Source organism: Centroberyx affinis, unplaced genomic scaffold (genome assembly GCF_046629955.1).
Source record: "Centroberyx affinis isolate AG114_WGS23_722 - 3 ecotype Tasmania unplaced genomic scaffold, CSIRO-AGI_Caff_v1 ptg001628l_1, whole genome shotgun sequence".
NCBI lineage: Eukaryota > Metazoa > Chordata > Actinopteri > Beryciformes > Berycidae > Centroberyx > Centroberyx affinis.
The window spans coordinates 24283-42060 of record NW_027280066.1 but is presented as its reverse complement, the minus strand read 5'-3'; the positions used below and the strand labels follow the sequence as shown (position 1 = coordinate 42060).

The following is a 17778-nucleotide window of genomic DNA, read 5'->3' as shown; positions in this document are numbered from 1 at the left end:
CTTTTATCTCTGTTTTCTATTATTTATTCATTATTTATTCTTTTTTATTTTAATTTATTTCATTTTTGATTATTTGACTATTTTTTTGGTTCTCTTGTGTGTGTGTGGAGAATGTGTTCGGTGTTGAGGGTAAGTTGGAAAAGAGAGTACATATTTTTATCATACTTGTTCATCCTTAATTGTTTGATCCTCTGGAAATCAATAAATATATTGAAAAAAAAAAAAAACCTTGGAAAAATACCTGAAGAAAGAAAAATAAATAAAAAAAATGGATATCACTCAAGCCTACTTTACGCTGGCCACTGTGCCATAGAGCGCAGCACTAACACTGCCAGGGTCGGGGGTTCGATTCCCATTGGAGCCATCCAGGTGAAAGATGAATGCAGTCACACTGCTACAAGGTGCTTTGGATAAAAGCGTCCACTAGATGGAGCTACAACTACCATGCTCAGGTTGTTTGAGTGCCAGACTGAAAACACAAAACTTGGCAAATGTTGTGATTGTCATCTCCACACACAGCAGCAGTTTGATGATACACACCGTCTCTCAGTGAGAGGCATGGAAACGGGACGAATAGATGATTTTAATGAGATCACATCAGAGAGGGGGAAACTGTGCACACACACACACACACACACACAACTCCAGCAGGCTGACAGGAGAAGGGGAAAGGTGGAGGAGAGGCGTACTGTGACAAACAGCAGGAGAGGAAACAGGTGAGAGAGCCAAAGAGGCTGAGAGGCTCTGCTCAACAGAAAATAAGGAGAAGAGTAGAGAAAAATAGAGTGGCAGAAGAAGAAAGAGGAAAGAAGAGAGAGAGAGAGAGAGGAAGAGAAAAGGAGAGGGAGAGAGAGAGAGAGAGAGAGAGAGAGAGAGAGAGAGAGAGAGAGAGAGAGAGAGAGAGAGAGAGAGAGAGAAAAGGAGAGGCAGAGAGCGAGAGAGAGAGAGAGAAACAGAAAGGGGGAGACAGAGGCAGAGAGAGAGGGAGAAAGAGAAAAGGAGAGGCAGAGAGAGAGAGAGAAAGAGAAAAGGAGAGACAGAGCGAGAGAGAGAGAGAGAAAGAGAAAGGGGGAGGCAGAGTGAGAGAGAGAGAGAAAGAGAAAAGGAGAGACAGAGCGAGAGAGAGAGAAAGAGAAAGGGGGAGGCAGAGGCAGAGAGAGAGAAAGAGAAAAGGAGAGGCAGAGAGGGAGATAGGGAGAAAGAGAAAAGGAGAGACAGAGAGAGAGAAAGAGAAAGGGGGAGGCAGAGAGAGAGAGAGAAAGAGAAAGGGCGAGGCAGACAGTGAGAGAGAGAAAAGGAGAGGCAGAGAGAGAAAGAGAAAAGGAGAGAGAGAGAGCGAGAGAGCGAGAGAGGGAGAGAGAGAGAACACAAGCTCAAATCACTATCAAAATTTATTCATAAAAGTTTCCAGTGCAACTTTTTAGACATTCACAAATACTGATATACAACCCTAAGTTTCAAAACATTGGTGAAAATCAGGTTACCAATTTTTTGTTGCCAAGTACAAGTCTTGAAACATTTGATGATAGTGATTTGAGCTGAAAGAAATTTGAGAGAGAGAGAGAGAAAGAGAGACAAACAAACAAGACACAAAGTAAACATTACTGACCAAACAAAATGAGAGAAGATGGAGAAGAAGGGGAAGAAGGTTCAAGAAAAGAATGTGAATCAAACTGAGAGGAAATGAGTGTGTGTGCATGTAGGGAAGTGAAGAACGCCAGCGAGTCTCCGTCTCTCAGTGTAATGGACAGACGGCCGGGGAGTACGCAGCAGTTATCACGTCTTTAAAAAGGAGACAGCGCTCTGCAGTCGGCTCAAACCACAGACGACTTCACAACCTCAACTTCCACATCATCTGAGCAGAGAACCGAACATACTGCTGTTTCGTATTAGTTTTCATACTAACACAATGAGGCTTTAACAGGTTTCAAGGGCCCAACAGTCACGACACTCCAAACTGCAGAAAATGAGAAGCTTGGCAAGCGATCTCTTCTTCTATCAAAACGTATCAAGCTGACTTCAGGGGATTTTTAGTCAAATTCTCTTACTGCACTGGCAGATAATTTTGCCAATTTCAATAAATTTCACTTCGCTGCATGTCATCCACCTCTTTCCCTCCAATCTTTCTTGTCTCTCTCTACTGTACCATCTCTCTACGTCTGACCATGTGTGTGTGTGTGTGTGTTATGGTTTAAAGGATAAGGCTGGTGTTTTTTAATGCATTGCTTACCGTCAACAAATCCTATAAAAATAACAAAATCAACAATGGGTTTGCTCTACTCCCGTTACCTTCTGACTTCCCACGTACCGTTTTTAGCCGTCAAGCCGGAAGTCACTGGCTCCAATTGTAAGCTAAAAACCTTGAAATACAGCTCACAAAGACACAAATTCTTCATTACGCCGGGGACTATTTTCGGTGCTACGGAACTACTTTCCTGAGATCGCAAAGTATTTACAGCCGGTTTATTAAGTTGTTTGAGGTTAAAAGTCGGCTGGCCGGTGCATCGCGATGATGAAATATGCTGCAGAGCAGCAGCATGGCTCTGTGACGGGTTTTTAATCGTTTTTTTAATACAGTGGAGTTCTATGGCTGCTGGGACATGGCTTCATTGGGCACCGGCTACATGGACGAGACTTGTTGGCAAAACAAAATCATTGCTGATTTTGTTATTTTCATAGGATTTGTTGACGGTAAGCAATGCATTAAAAAACACTGGCCTTATCATTTAAGGTCTTTGCCCTCCATGATGTGTTGACCCGATATCTAACTGCCGAAATATGACTCCAAAAAAGGATGAAGGACGGATAGAAATTCGCAAAAGTTTACATACCAACCAAGGGTGCCATCAGATGGTGATTGGACCAATGAGAATGAATGGGATTCATTATGAGAAGGACGGATCACATGCAAATTTTCAAGTAAACAGCGCAATAGTCTATAGTACAGAACGGCTGAAACAGCTGGGAAAACAATGTAGGAAGAACGTTCTCCACAGGAACAGGGGAATCAACATGAACCAGTGGCTGGACTTGGGCTGCAAGTAAAGCTTCATAAGGAAACAGTGACTGACCAGGACTTGGACTGTCCGAAGTGCAGGTAGTTGATGCTGTACAGGTCCATGTCCTCAGTGTGCCAGGCGAAGGTGGTCTTCCACATGCCGAAGTACAGGTAGGGAGTGTTGACGCCCTCGATGACGATGCCGCACTCCTGCTCCACCATGTCCAGCAGCGTGTTGAGGTGGCCGATGTTCCACTCCCCAATGTCCTGGAGGGGGAAAATACACAATATTACTACTAATAATAATAATTATAATATTGTGAGGCTCTTTTCTTCAACGCATTTTAACTGATACAATAATACAAGTCACCTTTTAATTTTTCAATACACAACCCAAAGTAACTAGTGGATGAAAGTTGGTTCCCCACAGCTATAACAACAACGCACTTTTCTTGACAGTTGCAGAGTTACATATACATTGAATACCAATTATTTTACTCCTCTACTATTCAGTGTTGTTTTAAATAGCACGTGGTGCACTTCAGCTTCTTTACCACCAGATGGTGCTGTGGTCACAAGAAAATCAGCTCTGGAATTATTGATCTGATCACTGTGATAGTCTATTCATTGGGCTGGACATCAAATGTCAAATTATTGGTGCTGTAGCAAAGTAAAATCAGTAAACTCAACAGAGTGTAGCCCTGATCTAGTTAGGAAAGCAGGTGGCAAGAACAAATGTTACTTTAGTCTAGTGCATAGGAAGTAGTTTCATTCACCATAGAAAGATATTCAATCACTGTTCACCATGATTTTTGTTAACTTGACTCCATAGTACACTTTTTGTCATTTACTGAGAGGATAGAAAGACTGAGAGGGAGACGATATAGAAAACAGAGGAGAAAAGGTCCTGGCGAGATTTCAGGTTTCAGAAAGCAAAATCCTTGCTTTTATAGACCTTTTTAATGCTGCTTGGAATTGAAAACATAAAAACCAGAAACGTAAAAGCGGAATAAGGACACAAAGCTGGCAAAGCCGGGCTATTTCTGACTAAACAGAGCTAATAAAAGTTCTAAAATTAGAAATGGGCACCAGAAAAGAAAAAAAGAAAAAGGACAACAGGAAGTTAATTGTTAAGAAATATCAAGTCCAATTGTGTTTCGTGAAGCAGACAGAAAGGCTATTATATTACTACCCCTGTTCTCTATGAATGAGTGGACAAGAACAAACCTGTCATTGCATGGTGAAAAAATAAAACCTTGAATAACTGTTTTTGAGACATTTTAATAAATTTTTAAAAGGCCTTACATTTGGAAAACTTCTTAAAAGACCAGTGGATACCCTGGGTTTGATCCAAGGCCAGCCGGGCGATGGATGGTTTTAGAGGAACGGGTCTTGAACTCGACACGAGTCTGAACATTAGTTGGAGACATTTTTGATATGCGAGGTGGATCTTACCGGGTCGTAGATGGAGCCGCTGACGTCGGCGCCGTAGATGGGCGACACGAACGTCAGGTTCTTCCAGTACTTCCTCTCCAGGTCGTCAAAGTCCTTGTGGCGAGGCGTGCAGTACCTGAAAACAGAACAGAACCAGGTAAACCACCAGCGGAAGAGGAGGGAGAGCGACCCTGGTCCAAGCTCCTCTGCTGCACAGGAAGTGATGCCTTTTACATTTCCGCTTTGTTTGGAATAAACAGAAGAAGAAGAACTGGGTAGTTAGCATGAGCAGCGACAGCCACCATGGCTGAACAGACAGAGAAAAGAGAAACTCAAACTGCATCAACAGAAAATCCAAGCTCCGCCCACACTGTTTGATTGACAGGTGATCTCTGGGAAGCTCAGTGCAGAAACACCACAGCGATGAACACTTAGCAACAAAGATGGAGACTAAAGAAAACAAGATTCTCACAGATTACCACTTTGATAATCTGACTGATTTGAAAACTGCAAAGACGACCTGCGACCACTAGGCGGAGACAGAAAAACATGATACTATTTCCCAGTTACAGCTTCTATTTTTCTGCAATTACAGTGGAAATGAGAAATATAACAAATAAAAAAGGACAGATTGGGTTCTGTTGCTACCAATAGACTGATCCTTCACCTAGCCTTGATTCAGTATTTATTAGTAAAAATCACTGGACTGAATTGCACCTGAAGAAAAATATACCAATGTCCAGTCTCCTCTTTTCTCTCAGTATTCATAATTTCTATACATTAAGTCATAATTTATGCATAAACGATTTTTCAATCCACTTTTCATTATGGCTGGGGATCTGGATCTCACTATTTTTAGAGTACAAATAACCTCTAAATAATGTTAAATATATAAAAAGTTCTTTGTAGACTTTCTCACAAGCAACAGTCATTATTTAATAGATGTTTGGCTGTTAGCTAACAGCGATTTCCCACCTTAATTATTATAATTTATCAGAGATGGGGACTCTCCTTGGACTTTCGAGTCACGTGAGTTTGACTCAAGTCTGACGAGAGTCACAATTTTACTGCTTGAGACTTGACTTGATGCATGAAGAGAAGACCTGAGACTTGACTTGGGTTCTGGTGACTTTGGGACTTGACTTTGACTTGTACTTTGATGACTTGAAAAGGTTTCTAAAGTCTTGACTTGAGATCTTGTGTTTGTGTAAATGACTTGGATGGAAAGTGATGAGATTTGTTCTAGCAGACGACTGAATTTAAATTCTGTTTTCTGAATTTGTATGGAATGATTGAATTTATTGAAGTTGAAACTGATTATAGAAATCAAACTTATCCTATTAAAACCATATTGCATTGAAAAGTTAGTTTTCTTTAAGATATTAAATTGATACTGGACTCTTGATTTGTTCTGACTTGACTTGCTGTTCTACATTAGATTTGACATTAAAGACATTCAGTTATGAATGTTAAGACGGCAGTAAATTAAAGAGGGACTGAGAGCAGAACGTACTTCTTGCTGTTGGCCAGCTTGCGGTACTCGCTCACGGTCATGGACTTCTTCTGGATGTTGTACTGGGTGAACAGACCCGACTGGCCCGTCACCACCTGCATGATGGGAGCCGGGATCACCATGTCCTCGATGGTGTCGTACGACCGCCGCGGCTTCCAGCCCTCCGGGGGAATCACCTGGTCAAGAAAAAGCATAGCATTTACATATTTCATGCATACAGCTGACACTCATATCCAAAAAGACTTACAATAATGAAAGCAAATAAGAATTGAGGAGTTTCTGTACTGATCACCCATGTCAGATGTGAACGAGAGAGAAGTTATTTTAATTTAACCCCTTTGAATGTCCACACGCACCTTTTTTTTAAGCTATATCCTGCATTGTTATTTGTCTCTTTGTATGTATATGTTAAAATGTTAAAATTCAATAAAATATAAATCATAAAAAAAAGAAAATAATATTTGAGGTTAATTTCCAAAACACAATAGGGGAAAATATATAAAAAAATAAATAAGTTGACATGTATCTTATAGCTGGAAAGGTTTACTAAAATTTGTAATGTTTGCAGGTAATGGAATAAAATAAAAACACCTGGATTTTGAGTTATGAGGGGCTATCAAAGTTGCAAGAAGCTCATTTTCCATATACATGGAAACTCTTCAAGAACAACCCTGAATATACTCAAAATGTAGATGGGGCAACGGAGTTCCAGATTGTGTATTTAAAGGTTGTGGGGGTTAAAGGTAGGCAGTGAGAAGTGATCTAGTACAAAACCAGGGAGGCTGACAGTAAGAGCAAGACAGCATGATAAAAGAAGTGAAAGAGAAGGTAAATCTGATAAGGGAATATAGTGCACAACAGGACAAAGGCTGGCACGTAGCACTTTTATGGACGAGCCCAGATGAGCTACTCATTTACAAATACAACAAGAAACTTATCTGTCTATAGGACACAGTGGCTCCATCATCACACACTGTCAATATTTTACCAGACAAATTAGATTTTTAGGACAGAACATGACCAAATGGTTGGTTACCTGTAGGGCTGTGCAAAAAAATCGATACAGCTGAGTATTGCAATATTTTTTTCCATGATACTGTATCGATTTTCCAGCCCCTCGTATCATTACATTAAAAAAAATTATTCATGTTTTTAACAGATTTAAAATGTCCTTAAATCTCCCTCAAATCCCTTTGAATTAAATAGTTTTGACTCAATTTGTCCGCTGAGTTATCAATATAATGTGATGTACATATTAGACTACCCAGGTGGTACACAGCAAGTTGTATTTTCAGCTCTATTTTTAAATTTTCAGTAAATTATGTAGAGTATTGCAACGTATCGCAATATGTATCGTATCGCAATGTCTCGTGATACGTATCGTATCGTGAGGTCCTTGCCAATACCCAGCCTTAGTTACCTGCCTGCAAGAACAGTCAAACTTGCCAGTCAAAGCAGAAATTTACCAGAATTGGGCTGGTGGTTAGTGTTAATTTCCTATCCTGGTATGTGTGTGTGTGTGTGTGTGTGGGTCTAAAGGCAGGGTGTGACATCTTGGATGCCATTTGACCCCCTGGTGGAAGAACTGAGAACTACACACAGCCAGATTGATTCACAGCCAGCAAAAAGCAACACATTATCAGCCAGCCACAGACAAAATTTATAAGCATTTGCCTGGCGGCTGGTGTTGATTTCCCACCCTGCTGACAAACGGGTGACTAACATGTAGAGGAGGGGCTGGAAGTCAGTTGTGTTATCCCCGGGGCAGAACAAGTGTACGTTCAAGGTGTTCGTTACAAGTCAAACATCGTCTCCAGGTGAAAAAAGAAAAAGACCAGAATTTCTGCATAGATGGTTCAGTATGTAATGAAGTGCAGCCACATTCCACTAAAACAGCCAACAGCAGGGCGGAACATCACAACCAGCAGCCACATAACCAGTATTACAATAGATTGCAGTAAAAAACAATGCAACCAACCTGGCTTATAATTGTAATTACTACTGTGACTACTGCCGCTCTCGTCTGTGTCAACATTAATGTTTTATTACCTCCACCAAGGAGGCTATGTTTTCGGTGCCGTTTGTTCGTTTGTTTGGCTGTTTGTTTGTCTGTTAGCAGGATTACGGAAAAAACTACTGGCCTGATTTTCATGAAACTTCGTGGAAGGGTGTAGCATGGGCCAAGGAAGAACCCATTAAATTTTGGAGCGGATCCGGATCCGACTCACAAACAAGCAATAATAGCACGAACCTTGGCGGAGGTCTGCGCTCTCCGAGTGCCCTTCTAGTTTTCCCCTTTAATCAATTGTTATTCAAGTTGCCGACTGAGTTAAAGTGGAGGATGTGCAGGATGACTTAATTTATAAACACTACCGGAAGTGACTGAATTTGCAGTGAGAAATATCCCAGAAGATGAGTTTCAGAGCATGTAAACACTACTAGGCTACTTCTTCTGTTATTACTTCTGTGTTAACAAAGCACCACACTGCCCTCTAGGGTTTCTGCAGTCTACATGCAGAATCACCAATTCGCTTCAACAATATGCTCACAGCTACGGTGACACTTTGACAGGTAGGAACGGACACATCGGCTGCTGTGGGGGTCGAACATGTGACCTTACGACCACAGAGCTGTAACCACCAGGCCATTTCCTGTGACTGAGCAGAGAGCTAGCTTACTTCTTGTTGTTGGCCAGTCTGTGGTTCTCTCCTACCAACCAGCATCCGCATTTAGAGCATTTCCCTGCTGATGCTCTTATCCACAGCGACTTTTAATGGATAAGCAGGTAGAGGTTCAGTGTCTTGCTCAAGGACACTTTGGCTGCGTTCACACCACTTCACGGCCATTTCTGAATTGCTTCTCATAACTGACATTTTTTGGATGACTGTTCATATTTATTCTAGGATCCATTATCAATATGAACTGACAGCAAGATAAAACAAAACACGCATGACAGAGTGACAATAACAAAAGACCTTTTTGTACCTCAGCTTCTCACTCTTGACACACTGACTGAATTGTGGCATCTCCCCAAATGCCAAGTCAAGTCGTCTATTTGGATTTCTTTCCACTGTTGTGTTCCACTGGCTCACCCAAGCTGGCATGGTGCCAAAGTTATGACAATGATTGTGTCTCAAGTGAATGACCTAAGATTTTCTTATCATGGAAATGCCGGCAAAGTCCGATGTAGGTTGCATGCCTCATGATCCGGTATTGTACCACATATCCATGCAGTCAAGATTGTAATTGAAAAAATGTGACTCCTTTTTGTTGTTCACACTGATTAGAAAACATCAGATCTCTGTCACATGTGAGGGAGAAAAAATGAAATCTGAATTGTGACACTTTCAGCTGCAGTGTGAACAGAACTAAGGGTCGTTCACTCCATCCACTAGGCCATCCTGCTGCCAAAGTTAGTCTACCATCCACGTTGACAGGTAACCAGCCATCAATGGAACCCTGTTCTATTTTAAAATGGTAGTCGGGCGCTAAAATGTTTTAAGTGGGTAGTGCATTATATCAGCAACTGCAAGCGCTGGACAAACAAGTTAGTTTCCTACCCTGAACTTACGCTAGCTGTGGCATTGTATTCAGACAGGCATCCTGAGGCACTAAATGACACTAATTGGCACTCATTAGTTTGTATATCAACCAAAAAACAACTACACCCTGACAAAGATCAGAACAAATGTGTGTGTGTGGTCCCTACCTTTGCCAGGCCAGCGCGATGAGCTCCTTGAGTCTCCATGTAGGCGATGTATTTGCCGAAGTTTTGGAACTCCTCCATCGTGGGGTGGAAGGTCATGATCTTACAGCTAGGGTTCTTTGTGCCGGCCGGGGGCGGCAGCAGGGGAGGGGGCGGGGGTAGCTCAGGGGCGGAGTCAGGGTCCGCAGGCGGAGCCGGGGCGTGGTCCGGAGCAGAGTCGGGTCCCGGGGTCACCGCTGCGTCGGGGGCTTCAGCAGCTGCCGGCTCCTGGGGGGTAAAGGTTAGATCCTGGGTTGGATCTTGGGCTGCATCGGGGCTGAGAGCGGGAGGCTGAGCCGGCGTGGGGTCAGGGGGTAAAGCTGGGGAGGGATCCGGAGCCGGCACCGTGTCCATGGGCGTGTCCGTAGCCATCAGGGAGTCCTGTTATGGTCGCAGGTAAACCTGGAGGAGAGAGAAGAGACATTCACACTATTCAGCAATTTTAAAACTTCCAGCGCCTCTTTACAAACACTGGCCACTTTTTAGGCAGAGCGAAGCACTTTCTTAAAGCTGCGGAACATAACTTTTATGGATCAACATTTATTTACAAGTAATAAAAATAGATCACTACATTTGGTGGCCAAAGGCGAGCAGGATAATACGTCAGACACAGCGGTCGCCCCGTTCCTCTGCTATTCTCATTTCGAGGTCAAATGTGTGCAACTGATGATCGACCAATGAGGAGAATTCTGACACAGGAGGCGTGACTCTGTCCTGTCAATCACTAGGAGCAGTGGGGGGTGGGTCGTTCCTTGAGTTGGTTTGAATTTCCAGAGATTTTATTTCTTTCCTCTCAAACTTACCTACAGCAGCTTTAAGTTTAGACAGTCCAACTTTTTCACCACGGCCGTTTTTGTGAGTCGACCAATTATGACGAAAATGAGGCCACGTGGCATGCAGCAACCAGAATGAACACGGACAAAGCAGCGGTAGAAAAGCTGGTAGTAGTTATTCCTCTGATCATAACGGCTGATTTATGGTAGGACGCTCGACACCTTTGATAAGTGTCGCTCGACAGAAATTACGTATTTTCAACAGAAAAAAGTTTCTCGACACTTTCCTTTCATGTCGCACACCCAGAGAATTTTGTTATGTTGCGGACACCGTCACATTTTGTCGCGCAATGTGATTGGGTAGTCACATTGCGTCACACTAATGTCGCCATGGAGATTGTAGTTTTCACTGAACTGAACGTCCTTATTGATATTTTGGTCTGTAACTTTTTCGTCCTTGTTTAATTAGTTTAATTAGTTTAGCTAAGCTTGTAGCAAATATGGAGGGTATAGATGAAAGACTGGTAGAACAAGTTAGACAGTATCGCCACCTGTATGATTCTTCAATGACAGAATACAAAGATGCGCAGATGGCATTAAATGGTAAATGGTAAATGGACTGCATTTATATAGCGCTTTTATCCAAAGCGCTTTACAACATGCCTACATTCACCCATTCACACACACATTCATACACCGATGGCGGCAAGCTACCACGCAGGGTGCTGGCGCAACCATTGGGAGCAATTTGGGGTTCAGTATCTCGCCCAAGGACACTTCAACATGCGGACTGGAGGAGCCGGGGATCGTACCACCGACCTTCTGATTAGTGGACGACCCGCTCTATCTCCTGAGCCACAGCCGACCCTGTGACATCGTGGAAAGAATCTACGGGACAGGTAGGCTATGTTTACTATCCTTGCTAGCTTTATTGGTCAGACGAAAATGTTACAGTAGGCTAAACAATAACCACTCGGTGGTTGAGAAGATTATTCAATGGACGCACTGACCACCTCCTTTTCTTGCACTCCCGTTGTCTTCTCAGTACAAGTAAGTTTAAAATCTCTTCCTCTTCAATTAACTCACTGATTTCATCAAATCCCTCCATTATCAAAATGCAGAAGGATACAAAGTAGCACAAATATAGATATAAAACAAACAAGCTGTCAGAAGGATAGCTATACACCGATCGGGATGATATAATGTAACTAAACAAGCCGGCTGGAGGATAGCGTCTGGTTACCATGGAGACGACTGAAACCTTTCGCCGAAGCATAAATTACAAACGTTGCGCGGCCCTTTATTTTCTGTTGAGCGACACTTATCAAAGGTGTCGAGCGCCCTACCATATATCAGCCTTAACGAGTCAGTGGAGCACACTGTGTTGTTGTTCTTAGTTTCAGATAAGTGCTTGACAGCTTGACCGTCTGCAGCTAGTAGTTATGGAAACAAACGCATGTCGCATTACCAATTTTTTCAAATTATCAACACAAAAAACAGTTGCAGTTGAGGCAATGCTTTTTCTACAAAAAAGCATTAGGCTAATAGTTTGAGTGCACTGCTCATGCTGCGTTCACATCATATAAAAGACTGCATGAGCTACCGTTCACATCAGCTTTGAGGTGGTAAATAGTATGTGGAGAAACAGGTCCATCAACACACTCCAAGTTCCCTATCTAAATCTGGCATCACCCACAAAGAAATATCTGTGGTCAACTAAGTATAGGGAATAATATAGCAATTTGAAATGAAATGAAATGAATTAAATGAATAAAATGAACAATTCGTGATCACAACTTAAAATACCATGGCAGGAAATAACTATCTAACTATGTATCACTAACTACTGTGTGAGTGTTAAAGGATAATTCTGAACATTTTCAACCTGGGCTACTTTTTGCCATCATGCCCATTGATTCTGATCAAAATTTCATTAACTACTTCACAATAGAGCTACCTACATCTCAGATATTTAAACACACCCAAATTCACATTCATTCACTCACATTCATGTCTTTAAATAGCTGTGATTGAACAATTACCACACCACATTTCAGTTATAATAGTCCGTACTTTTGGGGATCTTACACACACTTGTTTACTCTGCTGCCTGCCAGTCTTCAGCCACGTTCACATCACATCGGAACGACATTTTGTTGCTACAATTTGAAAGCGCCCACATCCAAAATCATTTGTAGCCATGAATTTAAAAATAAACCATAAACAAACTGCAGCAGGTACCGCCCACTTTTTGTAAGTTGATTGTATTAGTGTGAATATAACTGATCATTTAGATTTTTATTACCTTGGACCGACATCAGGGGATTCCTTGCCATGTCTACAGCCTGTGTTGAAGCACTTCTGCAATTTGTGGCGTCAAGCGGAAGATATCGGAGCCCGCAAAAACATTCCCACATATTCTAATTGTAGTTACCACTAGGAGGTTAACATGAATGGTTTTCCCAGTTGGCAGTTCCTGTATGACGTCAATGTGGCATACTTGAACTTACTACTTGCCAATTAGCTCACGCAAGCATATGCAGCAATATAGGCTCAAGTTTCAGTCCATGGACAACTGGAAAATCAGATGCAGGCAGATCTCATCTGCAGCACCACAATATTTAATTTAAAATGGTATTTTGACACACATTTCGCCTTTAACAAATATTGCGCCTCCTGCGATTTGAAAATTGCAGTAGGCCATATTGCGATTTCAATAAAATTTTGATTAATTGTTCAGCCCTATTTTACGGTGCTTTTGGGCTCGACTGTTTGAGATTCGGTTGGTCCCTTTGAGCTGTAACAGAGAGCAGCGCTCACGGCAAACTGAGAGGTACGTAGATCTACAGTGAAATAATTGATGAAATTTTGATCAGAACCTGTCAGCATGATGGCAAAAACTAGGAAAATAAAGCCCAGGTTGAAAATAACTAGACTGATATTTTAAGCGTGATCCAGCTGATCACAAGCAAAGGAAGCTGACATTATCGTCAAGACGATCTGCTGGTTTTTCCTTATATATGATGTGAAAACAGAATTATTCAGACAGACTTCAAATGAGTAAATGAGGGTTTAGTGTTTTGCTCAAGGGCACTTTGACAGGACACAAGGCTGTTGGCATCCGCACACTGGCATCAAATTTTACACGGCGGTCTTTCTGACACCTACACCTCACTCCATCCCCCAAGCCATTAGCTATAAGCAATGCTATTCCAAATTCAACATTAAAACCATTTTTATGTTGTTTTTATTTTATCTGACTATGTACCAGATGGATGGGGTTTGCCACATAGGACAATACAATAAGTGCCAGAAAGTTTAGACAATCACAGGAAAGCATTCTGAAGCACGGCATCTGCAGTTTTCATAAAGCCAAGTTTAATGCTACCTGGAATTGCATAAGACAGAACCAAAAAAGAGAAACAATTTACTATTTCTGATTGAACAAATCGAACTCAAGTTCTGAAAGTATAAATGTGCCGTACAAGAAACAAGACAACAGAAAATTAACTGTTGAGGGACATGAAGTCCAGCTGTGTTTAGCAAAGCAGAACAAATTGAGAAAAACATATTTTGCATATTGTAATATTGTAACACTTTTCTGCATTAATATAGGAGTAGACAAGCAGCACAAATAAACCTGTCATTGCATGGTAATAAAATAAGACATCTATTATTTACTGTATTTAAGACATTTCAAGTATTTTAAGGCCTTCAAATTAGATAATTTTTTAAGACTTTTCAAAACTTTTTAAGGGTCCATGGATAACCCATAAAGCCAACTTAGTATGCTTACAGTTACTATTAGTTACTGAGCTGTCCTGATGGAGTTATCCCCAGGTACTCTGTGTAGCTAGTTTAAATAAAATGCCAATGATTAGGCTATATGAAAACATTGTTTGAATACGAATACTAAACTTTATCGTCCACAATGTGTAAATTTGCCTACAACAATACATGCATCAAATAGACAAATAAATAAATAAATACAAATACTGAGCAAAAGTGCAACAAAGTCTCAGGAGCAACCAACCTGTATCTGCAAACCTAAGTTGTCTAGTTTCATTGGCAACCTTAATCGCACTTGGGACAAAACACTTGAAGCAAGACAAGACACTTGAAAGAGGTTTGTCATAACCACCGATTAGAGGTTATCTGAGGATTATGTTGGGTGTACTACTGTATGTGGAGGCTGGGAACGCCCACAAGAATGAGGTGTTGCAGGCAGGGTGGGAAATTACTACAAGCCAACAGCCAAATGCTAATAAACTTTGGCTCTGGCTGGTAAGCATTATTTGGAGATTCACTTCTATTCTTGAAAGCCAGTCAACTAGCAAAATTATGAAAAAGGCTGTTGACGTTTAGGGATGTACAAGCCACTGTATTTAAATGTGCTATACAAATAAAGTTATTATTATTGTTGTTATTATTGTTATAAACAGACAAAAAGGGTTGATTTCTGCCCTGCTTCTAGTGTTTTTTCTCTAATTTGAATGTTACGTGGATGTTTTATTATTTCATAAGCTGTGCAGTTTAGAGCTGCAGCGATTAATCGATTAGTTGTCAACTATTAAATTAATCTCCAACTAGTTTGATAATCAATTAATCGGTTTGAGTAATTTTTTTAAGAAAAATAAGTCAAAATTCTCTGATTCCAGCCTCTTAAATGTGAATATTTTCTGGTTTCTTTACTCCTCTATGACAGTAAACTGAATATCTTTGGGTTGTGGACAAAACAAGACATTTGAGGACGTCATCTTGGGCTTTGGGAAACACTGATCCACATTTTTCACCATTTTCTGCCATTTTATAGACCAAACAACTAATCGATTAATCAAGAAAATAATCGACAGATTAATCGACAATGAAAATAATCGTTAGTTCCAGCCCTAGTGCAGTTTGCTACACTTAAAAATGCTCTCTTGTAATTTTAGTTGCACTTCATGATGAATAACAAACTTAATCCATTGATCCCTGCGCAGGTTTTAAACAGGGAGGGTGATATATTTCTTTGAAAAATGTAATTTGGCCAGTAAAAATGATTCTTGGAAGAACTTTTTTTTTTTTTTTTAAACCAGCTCTAGGAAGGTGAGCCAAAAAGTTAATTTCAGACACTGGATGAGCGGATTGGGCAGTTTGGACTTGAATTAGCAACAGTAGATATACAGCCACATCAGATGAACACAAAGTTACTACAATCCATTTGCCCTGTAACCTTAGATTTGTCTTGTACTGAAGTAAGACAACACGTGTAAAAATGACCAAACATGGAGCTTGTTCCTGTCGTGCCTTTTCTCTGATGCAGAACTTCACACAAATTAATGACCATTCAACATTTTCAGGAATTGCAAAGTATGGGCTTTACAGTTTACACACACTTGTTTGCCAGTCATGCAACCAAAATGTGACATTAACACCAGTCACAAGCCTCTACTAAACACTTCAACCAGCTATCATTTGGAGTTCCTCTACTCTAAAATCGTAGCTGGCTGGTAAAATAATCACAGTGGCTGGTGAATTTTGAGCTTTAAATATACAACTAGAGTTTCCTACCCTGCATGCAGCCCGCTATACACAACCGTCATCCACAACGTCAAACAGCAGTAGCCTACCTGGAAAGGTGAGTTTCTAAATTGCACTGTAAATGCATACTCCAGGGCAATGCAAAGAGGGACAAGCTTTGAACCATGAAACAAGTCATTTGCATAGGACAACCAACTTATACTGCCAAAACCAAGTGATTCAAAGCACTGGGTGTACCAATAACTAAACAGAAAGGTTTAAAGCAGTTGATCATTTGAAACGGGTGTGTCAGTTTTGCATTCCAAAAAGCTGATGTTCACTGCTCAATAATTATAAAAAAACAAAAACTAATATTACCTAAAATGTTACCTCTTTCTTGATGAATTGGTCCAGATAACTGATAATGAGTATCCAGCAACTAGTTTCGCTTTCACATTGTAAATTGCCACATTTTTACCCAAATTTGTGAGTATTTCATTTGGAATTGAACTCCTCTGTAACCGGGGGCCCTCTGCCTCCCCAGGGCAGCGGAGGGCCACATGACCCCCAGCTGTCTAACAACAACAGAGAGGGGCCTACAGAGACCCCTTTAACTCCGGCTGGGCCTGAAACTTGCCTCAGTAATGAAGCAAGCTGCCTACCTTGTTAGTTAGTCGGTCAGCTGCTGAGACTCAGAGTAGACACTGACTGCATTTGTCACCTTGGTAGTCAGTTCATCTCTCTATGTCGGTCGGAAGCAGACAACGCTGCTCGATTTGAGAGCAACGGACTGCTACACTGCTGCTACAGAGCAGCGACGCTGTGCACATTAAACTAGCTTGTTATCCGATACGATACCGGGTAACAAAGCGTAGCTGAACCGCTTTCAAAGTGAGTAAATTAGCAAACCCGCACACAAACGCGTATGACTGTCTGAAATAACCAATAAATACACGTAAAACCAAATACCGTTAACGTTCAGAGCTACACTGCACCGTGTCATAATATTCTTAGCTAACGCTAGTAACCACCTAGCCTAGTAGCTAACGTTACCTCCATATCTGCATAAAAGTCAACAAAACACCGCGACGGCCGACATCATACACCACGAAAAAACAAGAACGCGCTCATCACAATTACATAAAACTAAACGCGGAAGGGGAAATATTACCTCCTGCAGTGAATTATCGTCCTCTCCCTGTTTTCCTCAATTGATTTGGCTTCGTTTTGTAAAAATCCACTCGATCGATTATCTTCTAGCATTAGCTAGCTAGGGTTGCTCGGCCTCACGCCCACTTCAGAAATTACGCGTTGTGATTGGCTGGGTGATGCGGGTGATGTCATTCGTTTAAGAGTACCCTTGGTTTGTTCGGTTTATAGACAGCTATTTCGTCCAATAGCTGGGACGGTGTCTACTACGCGTGTCCTCGGTGCTCGTACATTATGAACGTGCACGGCGTGCACGTAGACACTCAGTGCTGCTTAATGAGGCTGTCATTGTATTCCATGCAACTTGAGAAAAATAAAATAACACCAGTTGGGTAAACTAAACTGATATTGGCAAACGTTTTCATGCTCTCTACACGTGAGTTTATTTTAGCTCTGGAGCACATGAGCTGAATGTGTACTCCCTGCTCTAAGCAGTAAAACACATTGCAACTTATTCCCAAAACCCTAAATGTCACGTTGAGCAAAAATAAAACCTTAAATTCCCATTCAATTCCCTATAATCTTGAGCCATTTTGTCAACCAAGGGATTAAGTAACTCTATCTCATAAGGACTATTTTGTTTCTGTGTTATAAGAGTCCCCTT

At 41.3% G+C, this 17778-nt stretch overlaps 1 protein-coding gene across 1 annotated transcript in view; it reads right to left on the bottom strand.

Annotated features, from left to right (window-relative positions):
* Positions 1-17223, bottom strand: part of LOC139651295 (lysine-specific demethylase 4B-like) — a gene marked incomplete at its 3' end in the record, with an annotated part of 38285 nt that extends 21062 nt beyond the window's left edge. Inside the window, exons 1-5 of the mRNA XM_071528161.1 lie at positions 17137-17223; positions 9655-10092; positions 5946-6121; positions 4454-4568; positions 3072-3265 (exon numbers count right to left, since the gene is read on the bottom strand). Of these exons, the coding sequence (XP_071384262.1) occupies positions 3072-3265; positions 4454-4568; positions 5946-6121; positions 9655-10062 (893 nt within the window). The remainder of the gene's footprint in view (positions 1-3071; positions 3266-4453; positions 4569-5945; positions 6122-9654; positions 10093-17136) is intronic.
* Between the last annotated feature and the right edge of the window lie 555 nt (positions 17224-17778).